The 23,679-nt window shown below is 37.5% G+C and overlaps 1 protein-coding gene across 1 annotated transcript; it reads right to left on the bottom strand.

Annotated features, from left to right (window-relative positions):
* Positions 1-4,347: 4,347 nt before the first annotated feature.
* On the bottom strand, positions 4,348-23,034 carry LOC122547184 (synphilin-1-like; the record flags this gene model as incomplete). The annotated part of the gene is made up of 6 exons (XM_043685790.1): positions 4,348-5,586; positions 10,890-10,979; positions 14,075-14,244; positions 15,129-15,254; positions 19,851-19,964; positions 22,855-23,034. Coding segments are annotated over 6 exons (1,764 nt in total), but the record flags the coding sequence as incomplete, so codon positions are not given.
* Positions 23,035-23,679: the final 645 nt, after the last annotated feature.

The following is a 23,679-nucleotide window of genomic DNA, read 5'->3' as shown; positions in this document are numbered from 1 at the left end:
TGCAACAAAATGTTTCTGTAACCTTTAGTATAAGGAATGTCCTTGCTTAATGCATAAGGAATAACTTGATATTGAACTTAGGAAAGAGACATCTAACCAAAAACATTGTCAAAACATTCTGGTTAGAAGAGGTTAGTATGTGAAAACTATGAGAGTGAAATACAGAAAGATTGAGGGAAAGAATCCTACAGAATATGACCTGGGCAGCCAAAGGTTCAGCATCAATGATGGATGAAGGGAAATGCACAAAATGCCAGTTGTAAAAACTGTCCCCGGTTATACAGATTAGGCGGAGAATATAAAGTCACAATATAGAAGCAGTCCACACAGAGTTTTTAAAAATGTTTAGATATATCAAACCGATGTTAGTCAGAAAGGCAAGGGTGAAAAGCTACGAGACCAAGAAAGGACTGTGTTATGGTATTCAAACATGTGGAATGCAGAGGTATGCATGAGGGTTTTAACATCAAAGGAATTAAATAACAGAGGTGGGCATAATTTACCTGTAAACAAGCATATGTGGTGTTTGAAATAGTGCTCATGGTTGAACAGGCTGAAGTTACAATTAAGTTAAGATGAGTGGAATGGGGTTCGTGATAAGACAATGGAATTTATGGTGGGACCAAGGATCACAGCTATGATCAACCAAATGTTGATGCTGAAGAGGTTTTAATTGTTTCAGAGTTTTACAGCAATAAGGTATTTTGAATGTTCCAAGGAAATAGTGGAGAAGTAAAGCAGAATGTCATTAGCATACACTTGGAAGCTGCTCCAATGTTTCTGGATGAGATCAAGAGGCAATGTATTACAATATTGGTGTGGGGTGCAGTCCATTAAATTAATCTGAGGTACTCTGTGATGACATGTAACAAAAAAAGGAAGGTGGGAAAATCAATTGCTAGGGAATTAGTGTCCAAGCTTGCATAAACTAGGAATTGATGTGAAACAAGCCGAGCTACAAAGCTGAATAACAGAAGACAGTAGAAAAGAAACATGGTTCAATACTTGGAGATGGAGGAGAAAGTGAGGACTGCAGATGCTGGAGATCAGAGCTGAAAATGTGTTGCTGGAAAAGCGCAGCAGGTCAGGCAGCATCCAAGGAACAGGAGAATTGCGTTTCGGGCATAAGCCCTTCTTCAGGAATCCTGAAGATGGTCTTATGCCCGAAACGTCGATTCTCCTGTTCCTTGGATGCTGCCTGACCTGCTGCGCTTTTCCAGCAACACATTTTCAGCTCAATACTTGGAGATGCCAAGACAATGAAGGGACATGGTCACAGAAGGTCTCATTTAAAACTCTGAAGAAGCTGACGTAGGTACGTGCAAACCAAATTGGAGGGATTTGAACAGACAGCTACAGACAGATAGGTAAGTGTAAGCTAATAAATCAAAAGGCATTGAGGAAAAGCAAGTTGTAAATGCATGGTAATTGGAGAGGATAGAAGGATACAGAGTGGGAATTTGAGGATAAGCTGATCATGGTAACAAGTATAATGAAAAGGTCCTCATACTTGCTGTTGAGGGGACAACATCAGGATAAAGTAGTGGATTGGAGGAAGGTGCTACCGTTTGAAGACGCAGAGGAACAAAACACATTGTAGAGGTAAAAGAGTGGTGGGAAGAGAAAAGAGTGCAAGAAAAGAGGAAGAAGAGTGAAAAAGGGAACGTGGAGGAAAGAATGCGCAGAGAGTGGAAGAGATTGTGGTGCAGAAGAGATTGCAGGGATATCCTGTTTAGCCTTTCTAATAATCCATTTGCATCACTCGCTGGGCTAGCATTTGTCCATCACTAGTTGTACTGGAGAAAGTGGAAGGAAGCTCCCTTCTTGAACTGCTACAGTCCACATAGTTTGGATACACCTACAATGCTGATAGCAAGGGCCTGCCAATGCCACCAAAGGAACAATGATGTATTTCCAAGTCAGGATTGTGAGTGGCCCAACGGGAACTTGCAGGTGGTGGTGTTCCCAGGTATCTGTTGCCCTGTTCTTTTAGGTGCAAATAGCTGTAGGCTTGGAAGGTAATGTCTAAGGATCTTTGGTGAATTTCTGCAGTGCATCTTGTAGGTGGTACATATTGCTGCTATTAAGCATCAGTGGAGGAGGGAGTGGATGTGGTGCAAATCAAGCAGGCTGTTTTGTCCTAGATGGTGTCAAGCTTCTTGAGTGTTGTTGGAGCCACACTATCTAGGTAAGTAGGAAGTCAAGAAGTAAGTTTCTCACTGCAGTATTTCTAGCTTCAGACCTGTTGTTGAAGCCACTGCATTTATATGGCTCGTCCAGTTCAGTTTCTGGTCATTTGTAATCCCCTAAGACAACCCTTTCATCCCAGAAATCAGCCTGCCAAATCTATTTTGAACAGTGTTCAATACCAATATATATTTTTTAAACATAGGGACCAAAGATGTACACAGTACCAGATGTGGTCTCACCAATACCCTGTGCAGTTATAACAAGATTTCCCTGTTAACTCCAAGTCCCTAGCAATAAATACCAAATTCCTTTTGTCCCCCTACTTACTTATGTATCATTGCCAAATTTGGATCATTCCATTCTGTCCCCTCCTTCAAGTCATTAATATAGATAGTAAATAATTGGGGACTTAGTGATTCTTGTGGCACTCCACGAGTTAGGTCTTTCCAACCTGAAGATGACCCATTGATCCAGACTCTGTCTTCTGCATGTTACCAATCCTCAATCCATTTGAATACATCATGCCCAATAGCCTTTTATATAGCACCTTATATAGCGCCTTCTGAAAATCCAAATGCACAACATCTACTGGTTTTCCTGTATTTACTCTGCTTATTATATCCTCAAAGAGCTCTTAAAAATTGTCAAAAGTGATTTCCCTTTCACAAAACAATGTTGACTCTGCTTGAATACATTAAGCTGTTCTCAATGCCCTACTATTTCTTCCTTAATAATGGAATCTAACATTTTCCAAACAACAGCTTCCTTCCACCCGACCCTCACTATCTTGTGGGTTAGATGATTCGATGCTGTTTCAAGTGAAATGCCATAATATACAGACTGGGATAGTTTTGCTGTTGGTTAGAGCAAAGATAGAAATAAGAGCATTGTTGAGGAATCCAATAGTGGCAGAAGATTGTTGCAAATGACAGGTTAAATTTCTACACCAAGTTGTAAGCGTTCTGTGAGTTTTCTTTTTGTTGTCGGATAGTGAAGGAATGTAGGTGGCTAGTAAGGGGAATGATGAAGTAGGCATCTATAGAATTGTCATAGACTGAAACCATTGGTTAAGTGAGGCTACAATATATGGCAAGGTCAATGGGGCATACCAAAGATATGGGTCGAGAAGAGTTTAACTGAAGATTTAAATTGAAAGTTGGGGAGGGTGGTAAATTCACATGAGAAGGGGATCAGAAGAAGCTTGCGGAAACTGGGTTGTGTTGCAAGACAACTAAGCCCAATTAATGATTGGAACATATTTTAAAAATAGGAATAAATTTGTGCTCTTTAATTTGAGGATGTTGCTGTCGGGGAAATGGCAAACACTTCCACTTTATCCATTTATCGACATCATCATTTATTCTTGCTTGAAGTTCAAGATTAATTTTACACGAAAACATCTTAAACCCTACTGAGGTGGAACTGTTCTTTTTCAGTACAAATTAGTTTCAAAAATAAGCAATTCTGCTCTACTGACCTATGTCAAAGGAATTTGACTTTACTGAAGGTACCTATATCTTTAGAAAATAAGTCTGTTCATAATCAAAGTATTGGCGTAGGGGCAGCAGAATGTCAGGGATATTCAAATATAGATCTAGAAATACAAACAAACTATTTCCTAAACTACTTCTCTAGTTCTTCCTCAAAAGCTATATTTTCTGAATTCCTCAAAGATTGAGGCATTGACTTGTTGATCCAGGGTGCAATTGGACTCAATAATGTTTATCAGAATCACCATGGCAGGCAGATGAAGGACAAAAATTCAGTTTCTCATCACAATTGCTATTCAGTAGCTAGATGTGAGTAAGGACAGGATGACAGTTAGCTTTAATGTCCCATTTTAACTTGAAGGCATGCAATCTTTACCCTTATATGTAAAGAATGCTGACTTGGCCAAGGTACTAATGACTTGAAAGTAATAAAGAAAATGGGCACAAAGGAGTAAGAAAAGCACTATAGATTTTCTAATGCATCTAATTTTAAATGTGGCAATTGATTTAAAATGGACCATCAATCGTATAATAATTCATCTTCCACTCCTCTACATCATTTATATAAAATACCTGAATATTTATAATGCAGAAACAATCACAGCATGTTTGCAAGTGCTTTAAAAACTGTTATCTATATCATCTTAGTTTACATTAGGATCTTTTAAAAAACATGAAGAAAGAATGGTCAAAATATTTTAGAATTTATTCAGGTAGGTTTCTTCTATACAAATGTACATATAATAAAATTTGGTACTATTTTGAATTTTTGAAATGTTAGTTTAGATTGTTAATAAGTTCCAAAAAGACTAAAACAGTTGATTATTTGGCAGATTTTAACACACTCACTATCTTGGCATTAACTTTTGAGGAAGTTACACAACTTGCTTTTGAGCCTCCAGATCTCCTTCCTGTGGAATTCAGTGGTAAATTAGGTGTGGGTGTCATGTCTAAATGGGTAGCTTGTGAGTTATTGTTGTTCTGGTTACTGTTTATAGATTCCACTGGTGAGCAAAACTGTCCAACATATTTGTTCAATGGTTCACCCATTTCTAGACTAGGTGGCGACCTTGGTAATGTTCCTTCACTTTCTGTGCCCTTCCTGTTATCTAATTCAGAAACTGTCTGTTCAATTTCCACAACAGGCTCCTCAAAAGTCACTCTAAGCTTTAAATTCTGAGAAGTTCTACTCTTTGAAGATGGTGACTTAAGAGCACTTTTAGGACTGTTTGTAGTTTTTTGTGTGGTAGTGTTGTCAGCACAAGGCAGAACTGATTCCTCAACAGACTGGGTCCTGACTGGACTTCTTATTTGATGCTGAGAGTCAGGTACTTTATCATTGCTTTCAGCAATACAAGAATTACTATGTTCCTCTGATGAACCAGAGGCTTTAAGGGAAAAAGGAAACATTCTCCCTACTGCTGAGGCATGCTTTTTAATCATGAAGTGGACTTTTGCAGTGCATTCCTCTTTTTCAACAATGGGCTCTGGTCGTGGTTTTTCAGCTCTTTTAATGGGAGAGTTCTTCTGATCTTCACTGATATAGGAGTCAGTGTCTGACTCACTAGAGGATCTCTGAGAATATCTCAGTCTGGTCAATTTCAGTTCCCTTTTGTTTCTCAGGACTTTCCTTGCAGATCCTGTCACAACACTTGCCTCCTGCTGATCTTGAAATTCCAAAGAAAGTTTTTCCTGTGTGCACACATTTCCAGAAATCTCTTCCCCCAAGAGCTGACGTAGAATTTTGTCGGATTCTTCACCTTTCTGTTTCAGTACTGTTTTTTTGGTAACCTTTGGTTTTGTTTCATCGTTGTGAGTAGTTAAACTCCCGTTTGTAGTTAAGCCTGGCATCCTTTGATCACAGGATGAATGAGTTTTCTTAATGTTTTCGGATGGTACAGAGGAACTGGTTGATGTAGAAAATAAACAAAAACATAACACAATATATATAAGCATGAATTAATGATGAGTTATTTGTACTATAATGTCCAAAAATGTTTTAAACTGCTATGTTGAACCAAGATTAACGTAATTTCATTTTTAAAATGCTAAAGACTTTTTAAAAAATGTCAGCACAATTAGAAACACCTGCCACAACCTATTTCTCACAGATATTCACAAGTTGAAACAGTTTTAATGCTATTTTCCACCTGCTTAGTTGGTGATTTTTAGGACAATTCCTGGGCAACCTACAAAATGAAGTGGATATCAGGATTAGTCTTGGTGAGGTAATATTAGAACAGCAACAGTGTTTATTACGGAGAATCCATTGCTCTATATAGTCCCAGTCTCCCATCCAAACAATAACAAATGGTTTACTTTTTCACTTTATTCATGTCCCCCAACTCCCTTGGTTATAGAGTATAATTGTTTCACCATTCAAAACTGCATAACGTTATTTGTACAGATGTAGCAAAAAAAGCACAATAGTTGGAAAGTTGCATAAAAGTCCCAGTCTCATTAATCTGGCTAAGCAATTTCATTTAAAACACAGCACTTTGTCTCTTCAAGTACAGGTCAATTTCTTTAAGCTATCCTTGGATTTATGTTTCCTAATAGTATTAGTTCCTTACATGGCAAGGAACAGTTCAAACTGAAAGGGCTTCTGAAAATGTAACCATTTTAAAAAAGTAGATATGGTCTAAGAGACCGATATACAACTGAGAATAACAATTTCTATATGGTTAGAAGATGCAGGATTATAAAAAGAAATGTGAAGCTAATGAAAGAAAGTTGATTGCTGATGAAGCATGCCTTACAGTTAGATATTAATGTGGCTGAGTCCAAAGGTAGCTCTCCATTTACATGGAAATTGGTTTATTAAGTTTTTTGCTTGGATGTAATGTCAATGCATTACAGCTGGGGTACACCACATCATTAATTTGTTCTACTGAAAATGAATGTGTCATTGTACAACTCTTATTGATAAAAGAGTCAATGGTCCAAATAGGCAAACTGGAGGTTTATAAAAAGTGCCTTTTGAAAAACTTCAGCTGGGTTTTGACTGATTGGATATTTATCCTGGAGCATTCAAAGGAGTTTTGCCTCAGAAATATTTTCACCAGTGGTCCTCTTTGGAAATAGGAAAAGTTTATTTTGCATATTAAAATTAATTCCACGGTACCACAGCCTTTTAATGGCAGCCATCATTTTCACTGAAACCTGAGCTCGCATAGAGTCTACAGCACTGCATTGCAGGCATCAGATTCATCCAAATAGGACACGTTGATTTTTTTCGCCACCGCTGCCTCAAGGAGATCAGTAAGTCCAACATAAACAGGCAATCAAACTTACGATTTTCCCAATTCATGTGGCAAAGCTATATGCTGCAGTAATCACTTACGGAAAAGAGCCCATACATACCATTTGCAATTCTAAAATTAATTAGTACATACATGATATGAAAATCTCACTTACGCAAAAATTGGGAACTTACACCTTAAAATCAATTTTGTTATTTTTTTTCTGCATTTAGATGTCAATAGTGACTGAGCAGCAAGGTGCAAAGGTTGTGTATTCAAGCATCAATTGAGAGTTGAGTATGTCATTTATCATTGACAGTTCACAGCAATAGTGAGGGAATGCTGCCCAGCTACAGTTCTCAAGATGAGGCATTTAATCATGGTATCTGTTAAGTGATCATGAAATATTCTATGGCATGAGTGGAATTCTCTTGGTATCTCAGCCACCCAACAAGGCTAACATAGAATAGCAAGTTTATGTACAAATTGGCTATGACATTTTGCTATGCTTTAAAAGTACTTAACTATTTGCAAACTGCTTTGGGAGATACTGAGATTATGAAAAATTATGGAATCATGGAATTATGGAATCTGAAAATTCTCAACACCACTTTTCTACCTTTTCCTTATGTGGTGATTGGAACCAGGTTTATCTTGTTGACTTTGAAATCATGGATTGGAGTTGTCAACTTCAGCCAATCAGGAACCCCTGGCTGACCAATACAAACAGGGGATTAAATATAAATGATGGTTCCCCTTACTGTTTTGATCACACACCACTGCCCTTTTTTTTTTAAAAAAAGCAAAAAAAATAGAAAAAAAAAAGGAGTGTACCATGGGTTCTGGGGATAAAATAAGCACTACCGCACTTAGGTGGTAGTGTGGGGGTTAAAATGAAAAAAAAAAAAATAATATAAAATAATAAAAAAAAACAAACAGGGGATTCAGTCCTCTGTTGCAGGACTGACTCCGAGCTGGCTGGCCAGAGCCAGTGTACAGTGCACATGTAGATAAAGGGTGACTTTGTGATGGGATACCGACCTTTATGCAGATATTATAAGCTTTGAATCCCTTTCTGATTAAAAATCTGTCGAAGCTGGCCTCAAGTATACGTAATGACCCACCCTCAATAACTATCTGTAGTTAAGAACTTCTCAGATTCACTACCGTATAAGAGAAGAAACACCTCTTCGTCTCTTGTAAATAGGTGACCAAAATAGAAACTGCTGGAAAGCCCTACACGTCTGGCAGCATTTGTGGAGAGAAATCTGAACTAACGTTTCAGGTCGAGTGCCCCTTCCTCCGAACAGCTCTGAGGAAGGGTCACTCGATTCAAAACAATAACTATTTATTTCTCTTGACAGATGCTGCCAGACCTGCTGTGCTTTTCCAGCAATTTCTATTTTTGCCTCTGATTTACAGCATCTGAAGTTCTTTTGGATTTTCTTAAATAGATGACCCCTTACTCTGAGATTATGCCCTCTGGTCCTAGACTTTCCCACAACAGGAATTAACATATTGACATCTAGCTGTCAAGCTACTTAAGAATTTTGTACGCTTCAATAAAATCACCTCTGATTCTTCTAAATTCCAATGCGTAGAAGCCCAATCTTCTGGATCTCTCCTTAAAAGACAATTCTTCCCTGTCCGGTATCAGCCAGTACTGTATATCTTTCCTTAGTCAACAGGCTTAAAAACTGTTTGCAGAATTCCATCTGTAGTCTGACTAGTGCCTTGTAAAGTTTTAGCAAAACCTACTTACATATATACCTCATTCCTTTTGAAATAAAGGCAAACACCCCATTTGCCTTCCCTATCACATCACTGCACTTGGATACCAGCTTTTTGTGATTCATGCATGATGTCTCCCTATTCTCTCTGCTTACTGCAGTCTATTTGCATTTAAATTATATTCAGCTCCTCTATTCTTCCTGCCAAATGGATAACCTCAAATCTTTCCACATTACAGTCCATCTACCAAATTTTTGCTTAATCTGTCTATATCCCTCAGCAGACTCTATGTCATCTTTAGCACCTGCCTTTCCACCTATTTTTATGTTATCTGCAAATTTGGCTACAGTACATTTACTTTACTCAATCAAATAATTAATAAATATTGTGATCCCAGCACTGATCCCTATGGCACACCACTAATCATGGGGTGCCATCGTATATGCTTCCCTTAACCAACTCTCTGTCTTTTATCAGTTAGCTGATCCTTTATCCATGCTAATATATTACCCCCAACACTTGAACTCTATAATTGCAAGGATAAATGCCCTGATTCTATCTATAAATGCTGGGTCAAATTAAAATTGTTAAAGAGAGAGAAAAATGTGGAGCAGTATTGAACAAAGAGTAAAATCAGGAGAAACAAGACAGGGAATGAAAATAGGAAAGAAAACTATCTGAATCATTTAATTTGCAAAGATGAGTAAAGGGCTTCAATACTGGACAAACAGAAGGATATTAAGCCAGTGTTATCTACTATTATTGATATCAAATTACACCTTCTGGAAAATGGCTGAATACGGATATCAGGCAAGAAGATGTTTCGGCTTAATTTTGATTTCTTTCCACCCTTCATCCACCACATCACACCATTCATCGATAAATAGTCTATCAATATTGATGGGTTGATAATGCAGTGACAGGATAAATGCTGGAGTGGCAGGCACCAACTGAAACACCATTAAATTTGCACATACAAAGCCTGCAATATCTCTTATTATTGCTGGTAAACACTCCTTAAATGCCTGTGAACAGAGAGGCCATGAAGGACTTGGAAAAAAATATTACATTATATGGTGAGGGGAGTTTGGCTGGGTGGGTTAGAAATGTGAGAGTGTTTGAGAAGTGAAAAGGGTCACCAAAATATGTATTTTTCAAATCCCTTGTCTACCCCTTTGGATTCAGGGCTCCTTCCTTACTTATTAGCAGTGTGAATTTTCAGGTAATTGCCTCTCCTTTCATGTTCAGCTATCTCTTAACATTTCCTTTCAGGCATTGCAAATGCTCCTTCAGAAAACTCAAGTTGAGTTGAAAAATCTCTTACAGCTCTTCAAAAACTTATAAAATGTTTGTAATTTTATTGTGAATTCCTTTTAAAAAACAGCCAAAGTAATAAATTTCACTTGTACACAATTTTGACAAAGTCTGTGTTCCCAATATCATTTTAAATCTACACTTGAAATTACGGTGAGATTATGGAAGACTGGGAACAAAAAGCATACTTCCTTTGAATTTATTTAAGATCTGTAATGTCTTTGATGTATCAACAGAATAAAGTTTTGGCTTTGGTTAGTAAAACCACATGAAAAATTAAAGGAATAAAACAAAACACACAATAAACATTCAACAGGTCAGGCAGCATCTGCAAACATGAGTGAGCAACCCAAATAGATCTTCCCCTCCTACTCCACTAAATATGACAAATAATCTACAATTAACAGATTACAGATACTTTATTACAGAACTATAACCTGTACTTCCTTTAGTTCTTCTAAGCCGAGTGATGTGTGAAATTTTACAGGATAACAACTACAGGGTGACAGTCTGATCATAAAGTCAAGCTTCTGCCATTTGAAAATGATTAGATGAAATGAATAACCTTGCTCCTGGGTTGACTTTAATAAGTTTGGAAAAATTACAATGGAACCAGGAATTTATCCTTTTGTACCTGAAGGGACAAATCCAAATTTACACCTACTGCAGAACCTAAGATTTAACATCAACCAATTTGGATGAGCAGGTTGGTGTGATGTTGTTCACTATCTATAAATTCATAGGTATCAAGATATTTGACTTTAAGTACCGTGCGAGATTCAGTTGAATTTGAATTAGTAAATCTGTTGTTAAATTTGCTTATGTTGCAGTATTTAAATATTCAGGACCTTTTGAAAAACACAAACCTTTGATGAAAAAAAAAGTGAAATAGCAATCTTTTGCATGAACATATATTTGGTACCTAGCAGATTGGGATTCATCTCCTTCTGTCATCTGGTCTTGTCGGAAATGCTGAAGTTGGGTTTGCAAGCTGATCTGCTTTGCTGTTTGTCTATGAAGTCAGACAGACATATAAACACATAGGATTGTGTCTTTGCTATTTAATTACACTTAATTATTTGAATAAAGAATTATGTTTATAGTGAACAATGTACAAGTAATGCAAGATCTTTGCATTACAATCAACACTGAACTGCATTTTAAAAGTTTATATTCCCAGATGCATTTCTGGCCCACTCTGCTGAGTTGTTAAACAAGTATCTGGAAGTTCAGTAAAAGCGGCAAACATGCTCACATCAAGCACTGTAATGCTCAGCATTTTCGATATATGGTCTACCACATACAAATGTATGTATGTTGGCAATCATATAAGTAGGGCCGGCAATGAAGAGGAATACACTCAAAAGTGAAATATAATGAAATGACTGCTTCCTACAGGAACTAAAGTGATGAAGCTGAGTGAAAACCTCTGGAGGACATCTCTGCTTTCAAAATCACTTGACAATATTAGAATTCCTACAGTGTGGAAACAGGCCCTTTGGCCCAACAAGTCCACATCAACCCTCCTAGGAGAAAGTGAGGACAGCAGATGCTGGAGATCAGAGCTTAAAAATGTGTTGCTGGAAAAGCGCAGCAGGTCAGGCAGCATCAAAGGAGAAGAATCGATGTTTCGGGCATAAGCCCTTCTTCAGGAATCCTCTACATCAACCCTCCACAGAGTAACCCACCCAGATCCATTCCCCTACCCTATATTTACTCCTGCACATCCCTGACCACTATGGCGATTGAGCATGGCCAATTCACCTAACCTGCACATCTTTGTAATTAAGGGAGGAAACCCATACAGACACAGGGAGAATGTGCAAACTCCACACATACAGTTGCCTGAGGCTGGAATCGAACCCAGGTCCCTAGTGCTGTGAGGCAGTAGTGCTAACCACTGAGCCATCATGCTGCCAACATTGGTAATATTCAAGTCAAGCAATATTCCCATTAAAATATTGACACCTGAAAATGTGTTAACTAACCTACAATGCAATGTTAAGATACTGCATAATTTAAAAAAAAACTAAGTGCTGGAGAAACTCAGTAGGTCTTCCAACATCTGTTGAGAAACAAATAAAGTTAACATTTCAAGTATGATACGATTATTTTTCAGAACTGAAAGGAGTAGAAAATGATCATTTTTATGCTGTTGAAAAGGGGGAGGAGGTGTATATGTGACAAATGATGAAGGAGCCTAAAGCAAGAGACAAAGGGGATGTTAACTGAGGTGAAGGAATGAAATAGATGCAAAATAAGTGCTAATGTTGAGTGCGAATAGTCAAAATTAGGTTGGCTTTGCTAAGAGCAACCCCATGCTAAACTTTTTTTTGATGGAGCAAGATTGTAATCAAATAGAAGACAGTGTTCATGATATAAAGTAGTTGAACTTAATGCTGAGTCCCAAAGGCTACAAAGTGCCTCCATGGAAAATGAACCACTGTTGGTCCAGCTTGCATTCACTGGAACACTGCAGCAGGCCTAGGACATAAATGTTAGCATGAGAGCAAGATATTTTATCCAAATGTCAAGTGACTAGAAGATTGGTTCCATTCTTATGGACACAACAGAGGCATCCCACAATATCATCACCCAGTCTGTGTTTACTTCATTGAAGTGGAGGAATCTGCATGGTGAGCTGCAAACTAGATCAAAGAAAATACAAGTAAATCACTGCTTCACTAGAAGGTATGTCTGGAACATTGAACAGTAAGGATGGGGTCATTAAAAAGGCAAGGGTCACATACACTGCAAGTTATTGCATGGGAAGGTACTATGGAAGTTGTGTAAGAAAGTGTTAGGAATGGTGGTGTAGTAGACCAGAGTGTCACAGAGGAAACGGTCTCTGTGAAATGCCAATAAAGGAAGAGAGAGGAAGATGTGTTTGGTGGTTGCATTCTGCTAGAGGTGACAGTAATGAGGGAGGATAATCCTTTGAATGCAGAGGCTAGTAGGATAGAATGTGAAAACAGGGAAAACCCTGCCATTGTTCTGAAGGAAAAGTAAGGGTGAGAGCAGACACGCATGAAATAGATTGAACATAACTGAGGGCCCTATTGTCACAGGTGGAGGGGTTGGATGAACTTTAGTTGAGGAAATAGGAGGACATGTTGGAGGCAGCCTACAGAAAATGCAACAGAGATGGAGAAACTGGGATAATGCATTGGAGTCCTTACAAGGAGCATTGTTTCAGGAAGTGTAGTCAAGGGAACTGAAGGTATCAGTAGGTTTGCAATGGATATTAGGTCACAGCATATCTCCAGAAAAGGAAGCATGAAATCAAGAAAGGGAGGGGAGGGGAGGGGAAGACACCTGCTGAGTTTCCTCAGGACTTTGGTTTTATTTCAGATCTCCAGTATTTGTAGTACCTTGTTTTTATTTCAGAGCAAGTTGTATATGGAAGCTAAATTAAAATATAAAACTAAACATCGAGGGCTGCTGTTCGAATGACAAATTTTACCATGTAACTCATGAACAAAGGGACGCTACATTTACAATGATAGATACAAACTTAATGTTATCCACCCACCAGTTAGCATGGAACAACAGAGATGCTGATCAAAACATATACTATAGACAATGTTTTACTTATGTCTTGGACAGTTGATTTTACTGATATTTTCTACCAATTAATTTGTTGCTGTGAAATAGAAACAACTAATATATACATTTAAAACTATAATATATTGAATTAAAAGAAACTAAGATGACTATATAGTTCTAAGGCTACCCAAAATCTTAGGTATGGTATCAAAACAGCTGTAAATTCAGAGTAAGCAGAAGTACTGCAGAAGCAGGAAAGCTGAAATAAAAATAGAAAACATAAGGAAAATCCAGATCAGTTGGCTTTGAGGTTTTTTTTGTTTCTATTCTAAATTGAAGATGCCATTTTCTAATGTTGAACGTATATCCTGCCATAACATTGATCAATTTGATGTGCCACACTTTTATTTGTCTATCTAAATGAAACAGTTTCTATATTTACAAATGCAAAGCAATTAATAAGAATTATTTCAAAGCCTGTTATGTCATTTACTATGCTCCTCAATATTTCAGCAACTTTTAGTTTTCTTCTTTTATCATTTTTACAGCACTGTCACTTACTCTTTTAGTTGTTTTGTTAACTTCACCACTTGTGATGCTAGAGACATACAGGTTTCCACAACTACTAGGTAGCGTGAACAAGTGGTATGTCCATGTCGTTCTGCACTCTGGGAAGGTTTCTCTCCGTCTTGATTCTGTATTGTCACATTTGCTCCATATTCGACTAAAGTCTAAGGAAACATACTTAAGCATAAATGAAAAGTAGAATAAACAATCCTACTTAGAATACTAACAGTCATTTAAGCACTATCAGGAATAAACATTCTGAAGTATGACAGAAAAAAATGAGAAAGATATATTTAAAAATTATTTTAAATTATTAAATTTATTCATTTTAACACATCAAATATATTTGAGAAATCACAGTTAAAAATGTAGATAAACAGACTAAATGTGATTTTCAAATTTCGGACTCTGTTCATTTCTTGTCCTTTATAATTTTGATACTAATTACATAACCACAAAAATACTAATTATAAAACTAGTGGTATACCTGGAGATCATGTCTTTTGATAGTGCATTGAACTCTCACATACTGTGTTAATTAGATCTCTCTGTCAGTTTGTTCAATTTGAGCACTGGAGTGTAAGTTTTAAATCTAGGTGGATAATAGGTGTTCTCTGTGCTGAGTACATCTATTGGTCCATCTGTCATTGCTGTCATGAGGCCCGAGCCATTTGGAAGCACAGGTCTCATTTACATGCCACTGGTGAATTCAGACAGTTTGCTGCAGTTAATCAATTGTGGGAAGGCAGGAAAACATACAGCTCCCATGCAGAGTGAGAACCGAGGGTGAGCATTCCTCCTGATTACACAAAAACAAAACATTTCATGCAGGGCATTTACAACTGGCCGAAAGAGTAAACTTTTATGTCATTAATCTGGGTGATTGAAATCCAAGATCTGAAGGTGGAATGACTGCATTCAAATTTACTGCAACAGCTATTTACATTCTAATTGGAAGCTACATGTAAACAAAATAACAGATGGAAAATGTGTGCATCTTACTCAAAGTCTTTGAAAGCTATTTTTATTATAGATCAGTGATCCATACCTGAAGGCAACTCAGGTGACCATGTTGGGTAGCAACATGAGCTGCAGTGTTTCCATACTGATCAACTTCATCCAAAGATATTCCTTGTTCCTGCATATATTGTAGAAGCCACAGGAGAACTTTTTCCTAGGAAAATATGTCCATTTTAGCAATTTTGGAATACAATGTACAAGTGCCAATAACCACAACACCACAATCTCTTCTGAAGAATGCCAAATATTTCAATATTTAAAATGGCACACTTCCACACAGGCAAATGTGAATCAACGCATATCGAATGGCTTAATTTTCAAAATAAAAAAAGCATTAATACATTAAGCTGGTATAAAATGCAAGTTAAATTGCATTGCAAAGCCACCACAAGAGCATAAAAACCAAGTATTGGGCAGCTTTGTCTGTTAATAATTGAGGATTTCATTAATCATACTTGAAATGTTTGTGTTATATGATCTTTTTTAGAAAAAAAACTATTCATCTCTAACATAAGGAAGACATTAACAAGTTGCTTCATTGCAAATAGGTCGCATTTTGGTTCATGAAGTGTGCATGTAATTCCAGTTTGCTGCAAACTAAAACAGAACCAATAACCTGAAGTAACAAAGTTAATTTTCATAAATAGTGAAAAAGGAAGGTAATGAGGGAATGGAGAGTCAACTGAAGTTTGGAGAGGGATAGGTTAATAGTTCATTAACATTACAGTTCAGTGTAAAATAAGACGCTGCTTTGAGCAAGTTGAGGTTATCATAGAATGTAGGTCAAAAGGCTAACCAGTAGAGCTTTGAAGTTAAATAAGGAGGTTCTCAAAAATTCCAAATAAGAACTATAACAGCATTGGGACTGAGATAATAACAAAACAATAGGAGGATGGAAATTGACAATATTCATATATTTGAGTGATAGTTTTGACCTGCTCAAAGATAAGCTGCAAAACTTCACAGTAGCATGGTGTTTCAGAGGTTAGCACTGGTGCCTTACAGTGCCAGGGACCTGGGTTTGATTCCAGCTTCAGGCAACTGTCTGTGTGGAATTTGCACATTCTCCCCTTGTCTGTGTGGGTTTCCTCCGGGTGCTCCGGTTTCCTTCCACAGTCCAAAGATGTGCAGGTTAGGTGGATTGGTCATGCTCAATCGCCCTAAGTGTCCAGGGATATGCAGGTTAGGAACATTAGTCAGGGGAAATATAAAGTGATAGGGCAGGGGAATGGGTCTGGTGGGATACACTTTGGAGGGTCAGTGTGGATGTATTGGGCCTAAGGGCCTGTTCACACACTGAAGGGATTGTAAAAACCAGAAAGAAAAGGTGCAAGCATCATTACTGATGGGTGATGAATTACATTTGATAAGCATGCATTGTTGTGCTGCCTGTTCACTTAAAGTGATTGTAGCATGCAAACAGTGCAAAGCAAAATGCTGAATTACCATATGCCAGCAGGGAGCAAAGGTTGTATGATGCTACAAGACCTAAAGCTTGTCTGTATCACTTAAAGGAAGAGATGAATTTTGACTGGAACAGGTGTTGGATATTACTGAAAAAGAAATCTTCTCTGTAACCTTTAGCATCCCCTCCATTCCAGTTGCTTATTTTCTGTGTAGCCACTGCTCATTTTCATTGTCATGGTGTCGTCTAAGGGGGATTAAAACTAATGCATCCATGTCTGACAATAAATGTCTGACAATAAATGACTTATAAAACAACCTTTAAAATGTGTCACACCAAAATGTTAGTAATTCTGGAAGTCACCAAACATTTTTGCAATCCCAATTAGAGACAGCAGAAATTAATCAGCAACTAATCGGAATATAGTTGATGATGAAAAAAATAAAGTAGTTGATGATCCCTTTGGATAGTATTGCTACTGGTGGAAACTATTCCTACTGTAGAATGTGTATTCAGCTCTGCATGGCTGAGTAAAGGCATATATCGCATGGTAGTGCCCCTGCCCTGGACCAGTAAGGCCCACCTGCTCCAGAGATTTGTAATAACATTTCTGAACTGGTTAATGAGAAAAGTAAGTTGATTTTAAAAAATGTTTTAACCTCAAAAGTGCCATCAGTGGAGTCAAATTAATATTACATACTGATTAAGATCATGATCTGCTAATTCTGCATACTTCTGGTCAATAATCTGCTTTCCTTTATTGGTCAGAGTATTGAGTACAGGAGTTGGAAGGTCATGTTGCAGCTGTACAGGATATTGGTTAGGCCACTGTTGGAATATTGCATGCAATTCTATCTCCTTCCTGTCAGAAGGATGTTGTGAAACTTGAAAGGGTTTGAGAAAGGATTCACAAGGATGATGCCAGGGTTGAAGGATTTGAGATATAGGGAGAGGTTGAATAGGTTGGGGCTGTTTTCCCTGGAGCATCAGAGACTGAGGGGTGACCTTATTGAGGTTTATAAAATCATGAGGGGCATGTACAGGGTAAATAGATAAGGTCTAGAGGGCATAGGTTTAAGGTGAGAGGGGAAAGATATAAAAGAGACCTAAGGGGCAACTTTTTCACACAGAGGGTGGTGCATGGTGGAGGCTAGTACAATTGCAACGTTTAAAAGGCATCTGGGTGTGTATATGAATAAGAAGGGTTTGGAGGGATATGGGCTGGGTGCTGGCAGGTGGAACTAGATTGGATTGGGATATCTGATCGGCATGGTCAAGTTGGACTGAAAGGTCTGTTTCGTGCTGTACATCTCTATGACTCTATGACATGCACCAAGGCTTTGACCAAAATGGAGTCTGGTCAGCCATCACCGAAAGTGAACTGAATGCCACAGAAGTAAAACAGCCCTCAAAAGGGCTGTGAAACCTGATGTGATAGCATAGGATCTCATAGCCAAGAAAATCATGATATGGACAAAGCCTTGTTTGAAAAGCAGTTGCTTGTGAGCTTCCATTGTGATCTATCCTGCATCCCTGATTATTTGTAATATTTTTGAACAATTCTGAGCTACCATCACTAGAAATACTATTGAATTTTCTCAGGAATCCAAAACATTGGAGTTTTGTAGGGATGAAGAAGAGCATTATAACTCATCTGAAAAACCTAATGGAATCACGCCTTATTATAAAACAATGCAAGTTTGAATAGTAAACATGAACCAGATATTTTATTACTAAACAGAAGATTTTGGCTCACAATTCGCTGCCAACATTCTTGTGATGCAAAACTATTAGCAACAAAAGTAATCAATAACTCAAGTGAATTGTATGAAAACTTGATTGTAAATTCTAATGATTTATTTTAATGCTTTAAAGTTTCTTTAATTTGAAAATTGAAGAATAGCCATGAAAGACTATTGCAAAGGGTTCAGAAAGAATGCTTTTTCATCTTCAAACTAAAGCATGAACTGTTTTAATAGAATTTAAAGTGCTTGCTTTGGAGTAAAGATAAAAGAGACATGATGTAAATCTTTGGCTAATGAGGACTTATGCAGATTACTCCATTCAAACTGCATTGTACTTACATAATATATTCAGTTTTGTTACGCATGAGAAACCAAAATATAATTCTCACCAAAATACAGCAACCACCATGCTGATTAATTCTGAAAAGGATTCATGGTTAAAATATTAATTGCATGTTAAAATATATATAGTCATTCAATTGCATGGAACATGAGTATTGCTGGAAAGAAAACAATCCTGGATGCATGAAGAATTATGCTGTTAATCAACTGAAGACTTGGTTGGGCTCGCTGCAGGATGCATTTGCATGTACAGTAAGCATGAGCTGATCCTATTGACCCCAGCAAACAATTTCATTAGTGCAGGTACATGTAACATAGTTAAATTGGAGATGAATTTTCCAACAGTAAAGAACAAGGCCTCAAATTTTCTTATATTTCTGCAGGACATGTTGACAAACCAGGTTTCAACTTTAGCTTTGAAGATTTATTTGATGCTGTTCACCTCTCTGGGGAGTTTAAACACTGAAGAGTCACTCTAGTAATTTCTATGATTTATGCAAAGGATCATGCTCAAAAGGTCAAATTGCCTTCAATTTCACAACTGTTTGACATTGCAAGCTTTACCAAAAACTCTATTTTACCTATTGAGTCATACAGCTTGGAAACAGATCCTTCGGTCCACCAGTCCATGCCAACCATGTTTCCAAACTAAATTAGTCCCAACTGCCTGTACTTAGCCCTTTTCATAAACCCATCCAAATATCTTTTAAACATTGTAATTAACCAACATCCATCACTTTCTCTGGCAGTTCATTTCACACACAAACCACTCTCTGTATAAAAATACTGTCCCTCATGTATTTTTTAAATTTTCCTCTTCCCACTTTAAAAATATGCCTTCTAGTTTGAACTCCCGCACCATAGGGAAAAGACTTTAACTATGACCTGAATGATTTTGTAAAGCTCATTAAGGTCACCCCTCAAGCTTGTACATTCCAGTGAAAAAAGTCCCAGCCTTTCCAATTTATTTTTTATCTCAAACCCTCCATTCCTGGCAACATCCTGGTAAATCTTTTCAAACCCTCTCCAGTTTAATAATATCTTCCTATAACAGGGCGACCAGAACTGCACACATCCTTATGGCATAAGCACATAAACAACTTTTGACACTGCAGGTTAAACAAGGAGCATGAACATAACAGTTGAGATAACTATACATTCATGTTAAATTTATAGGATCCAGATAGGATAGTAAGATTGGTATTAAATCATAAATGTGAATGATGGCATATTATTTCCTCTACAGGTTTTGGCTTACCTGTCCATAGCATGCAGCATAATGTATAAGTGCAGGGTAACCATCTGAAGGGCTCAACTCAGCAATGGCTTCGGTTTCACTCATCAGCCAGCGCAGACATTCAAGCTGCCCTTCCTGAGTTCATACAATTGAGATAAATTGTCATTGCATTTAAGCATACTGCAGTTACATAAAAATACTGTACATTTAAACACATGGGGTATTGCTCCAACAGCAAATGCTCCATAGTATAATGTATTTTAAACTTTCCTTGACATTCGTGGTATATTTATGGCCTTGAAGGTTTCATGTTAGTTAACTGGAAAATTTCATCAAGGAATAGAAGGACACCTGGTTTTCTTCACTATACACAGACACAGAAGTGGATTTTTGGAGTACCTTTTTTTTTAAAAGCAAGGAATTAATTGATGTGCTTAGAATTTTCACCACTGAGGAAATACAAATCAGATATCCTTAAAAGTGATATTCAATACACATAATGCAGACAGAAATAAAACTGAAATTAAAACTCTGAAATACTTAAAGGAAGCAAGAGTGAGAAGGCTCAGAGCATTTTGAGCAGTTGCCAAGTAACATGACAAATAACATAAGTAACAGCGAGCAACATGCCAGATGCTGGCCTGGAATTAAACCCACTTAATAAACCAAATGCAGTGTTTAAAAGACAGAAGAATTTGGAATATGAGCCATGAGAACAAATGGACTTGAAGATCCACTTCCAAATCTCTTGTTCTATCCATTCTGAAATTGGCAACTGGAAACACAGTCCTACATCTTTCTTCTCATTACCAAGCCTTTAACATTCAGAACTAAATGAGATGGAAGAGAAAAGTTCCAAAACACAACCAGCTGAAACTACATTTTAAGGAATAATCTGCATTTTTGATCCCTTCATTATTGATGTTAAATCTTGCTTAGATAATGGAGGTGGCAAGGCAATTTTGTCTAACTCACTTAATCTGCTCTTAGGGGGCGGTCTTTCTCTGAAATTCCATACAAAGCATCATTAATAAACTCATCCTCAGTTGAGGTCAAAGCATTAAATGTTTTCAAGGAGTTAGACATTGTTCTTAGGGTTAAAAGGATAAAGGACATGGAGAGAAAGCGGGGACAGGATACTGAGCTGGATGATTAACCATGATCATATTGAATGGTGGAATAGGTTTGATGGGTTGAATAGCAGATTTTTTGCTCCTATTTTTCTGTGCTTTTATGCAATGTGTACAGTTTTGCTGTCCTTATTTAATAAAGGATATAACCCCTTTTAAAGCAGGTTGGACGATTACTCGACTCATTCCTGGACTGACCATCTTATGAACAAAGGTTGAATGGGTTGGGCCTATTCCCATTGATGTTCAGAAGAATGAGAGGCAATCTTAATTAAACAGACAAAATCTTGATGGGGCTTGATAGGATGAGTATGGAATAGGTGTTTTGCTAAAACCAATTAGACCACAATTGGAATACTTTGAACAATTTTCTGCTCCTTATCCAAGGAAAGACATACTGGAATTAGAAATAGTCCAGAGAAGATCCACTAAGCTGATACAAAATAGTGCTTCCATACCTGATGGAAAGTTGAATAGGTTGGGCCTGTACTCATTAGAATATAGAAAAATGAAAGGTGACCTTATTGAAACATGACTTGACAGAATAGATGGGGAAAGATTGCTTCCCCTTGTGGAAGAATCTAGAACCAGAGGCCTTAATATCAGAATAAGACATGTTGCACATGAGAGATGAGGAGGAATTTGTTCTCTCAGAGGGTACTGAATCGAGAAATTCTTTACTGCACATGGGTTTTGAGGCTGGGTCATTAAGTATATTCAAGGTTGAGATAGATTTTTGATAGACAAAGGAGTCCAAGCTTACAGATGTTCGAAAGGAAAGTGGTGTTGAGACTACAATAAGATCAGTCACGATTAGACAGAGGCTTGAAAGGCTGAATGACTTACACTAAATTCTATGTTCCTATGAGAGGTTTCAGTTACAAGGATATATTGGATTATCTGGAACTGTTCACCTTCGAGAAGGTTGAAAGGAGATTTAATCAAAGTGTTCAAAAATTTGAGGAGTCTGGGAAGAGTAGATTGAAAGAAACTTCCCATTCGTGGAACTGTCTAGAAAGACGAATCACCAATTTATGGTGTCTGGCAAAAGAATCAACAGAATGTTGAGGAATAGCCTTTTTTTTCTCAATGAGGTATTCGGATCTAGAACAAACTGCCCAATAGCATGATGGCGATTTTCAAAGGACGTTTGATAAGTGCCTAAAAGAACACAAAATGCAGGACGAGAGGTAAAGTGAGGGTGAGTTGAACTAGCTGAACTGCAGAGAGCAAGCATGGACATAAACAACCAAATAACCTCCTTCTATGCCAAGATCATTTAATATTTTAATAAGGAGCCGAAAATGGTGGGTGATAATTCGCAGATATTTCCTTTTCTCTATTCGTGGGATGCAGGAGATTGGCATTCATAGCCAATCCCGAGTTGGCCTTGAGAAGGTGGTGCTGAGCAAATCTCTTTAGCTCAGCACATTGCATCCACCAATTGGTTGCAATTGTTCCTGATGTCCTTCTAGTTTGCAGCAGCAATATGGATCTTGCTTTAATATTCAGAGCTACTTTTGGCTTAGTCTACACATCTAGTTTGCACACTCATTTTAAATCCTTGCTATTGACCCAACTGAATGATCTAAATTGACATTAAAGTGAAGGTCAAGGCCCTGCTTGGGTTAGATCCAAAGTATTATAGCTTTGTGTATACAGCTTAAATGCAGTTCAAATAACTCAATCTGTACTGAATTGGACTCAATCTCAATGTACTACTTTGGTTCAGACAGTGACAAAGTTTACATTTTGCTCTATTATAAAGAAAATCAAACTTACTTGACACCGTGAAGATGAGGAAAAGATGTTTTACAGTACAGGTTTGCTCCATTTTCCAAATTTCACGTACCTTGTTCACACAGCAAGTATTGATTAATTGTTATGTTACCTACCTTTACTGCCAAGGAAGATGGGGTAAGTTTCTCGTTATTACGCTCTGTCAAGCATTCCTCTGCCATTAAAGTAGTAAGATGTTGTAAACACTCTAGGTGTCCTTGAGAAGCTGCAATGTGCAGCAGATTATTTCCTTTTTCATCATGGATCTTCTCCAGATTGTCAACAGTTAAATGCGGCTAAGTGTTATGTGGGAAACAGAAAGGATGACCAGATGAGAATCTGCTTATAACTTTATACATTTTTCTACTTGTAACTTTCCAGTTAAGCCACATATTTTTGTGCAAAACATCATTCATTTGCAGTTGAGGAATTCATTCAAGCACATGAGACTTCACCAGGAATTAGTCAGCAGTGTTTTTGTATTCAATAGGATAAAATTAAATGCTAAATCATTTCAAGCATATATCAAAGCATAAACAGAAGATGACAGAATTTACTACAAAAAAGCAATAATCTAAATGGGTATAGTCATAACATATTACAGTAATTCACATAAAGTAATTTAGCATATCAAGTTCTTGCTGTCTGTCTGTTGAGGTTTCCAGTCAGTCCCCTTCTCTTATTTTATGCCTGCAGTCCTGCAAGCTTGTTTCCCTCAAGCACCCATTCAATTCCCTTTTGAAGTCCCTGCTTTGACCATCCTCACAGGAAATGAATTTCAAGCCATTACCACTTTTTACGAAAACCTTAAAATCTGAGTTCTGTGGTCCTTGTGCCATTAGCTAAAAGGAACAGCTTTTTCTTGTCTACTTTATCTGAACTGACCATACTTATCCACACTTTTATCAAATCTCCCCTCAGTCTTCTTTCCTCCAAGAACA

The sequence above is a fragment of the Chiloscyllium plagiosum genome, unplaced genomic scaffold (genome assembly GCF_004010195.1).
Source record: "Chiloscyllium plagiosum isolate BGI_BamShark_2017 unplaced genomic scaffold, ASM401019v2 scaf_13694, whole genome shotgun sequence".
In the NCBI taxonomy this organism is placed as follows: Eukaryota; Metazoa; Chordata; class Chondrichthyes; order Orectolobiformes; family Hemiscylliidae; genus Chiloscyllium; species Chiloscyllium plagiosum.
The sequence above is the reverse complement of the archived record's forward strand: the minus strand, read 5'-3'. Positions and strand labels throughout refer to the sequence as shown.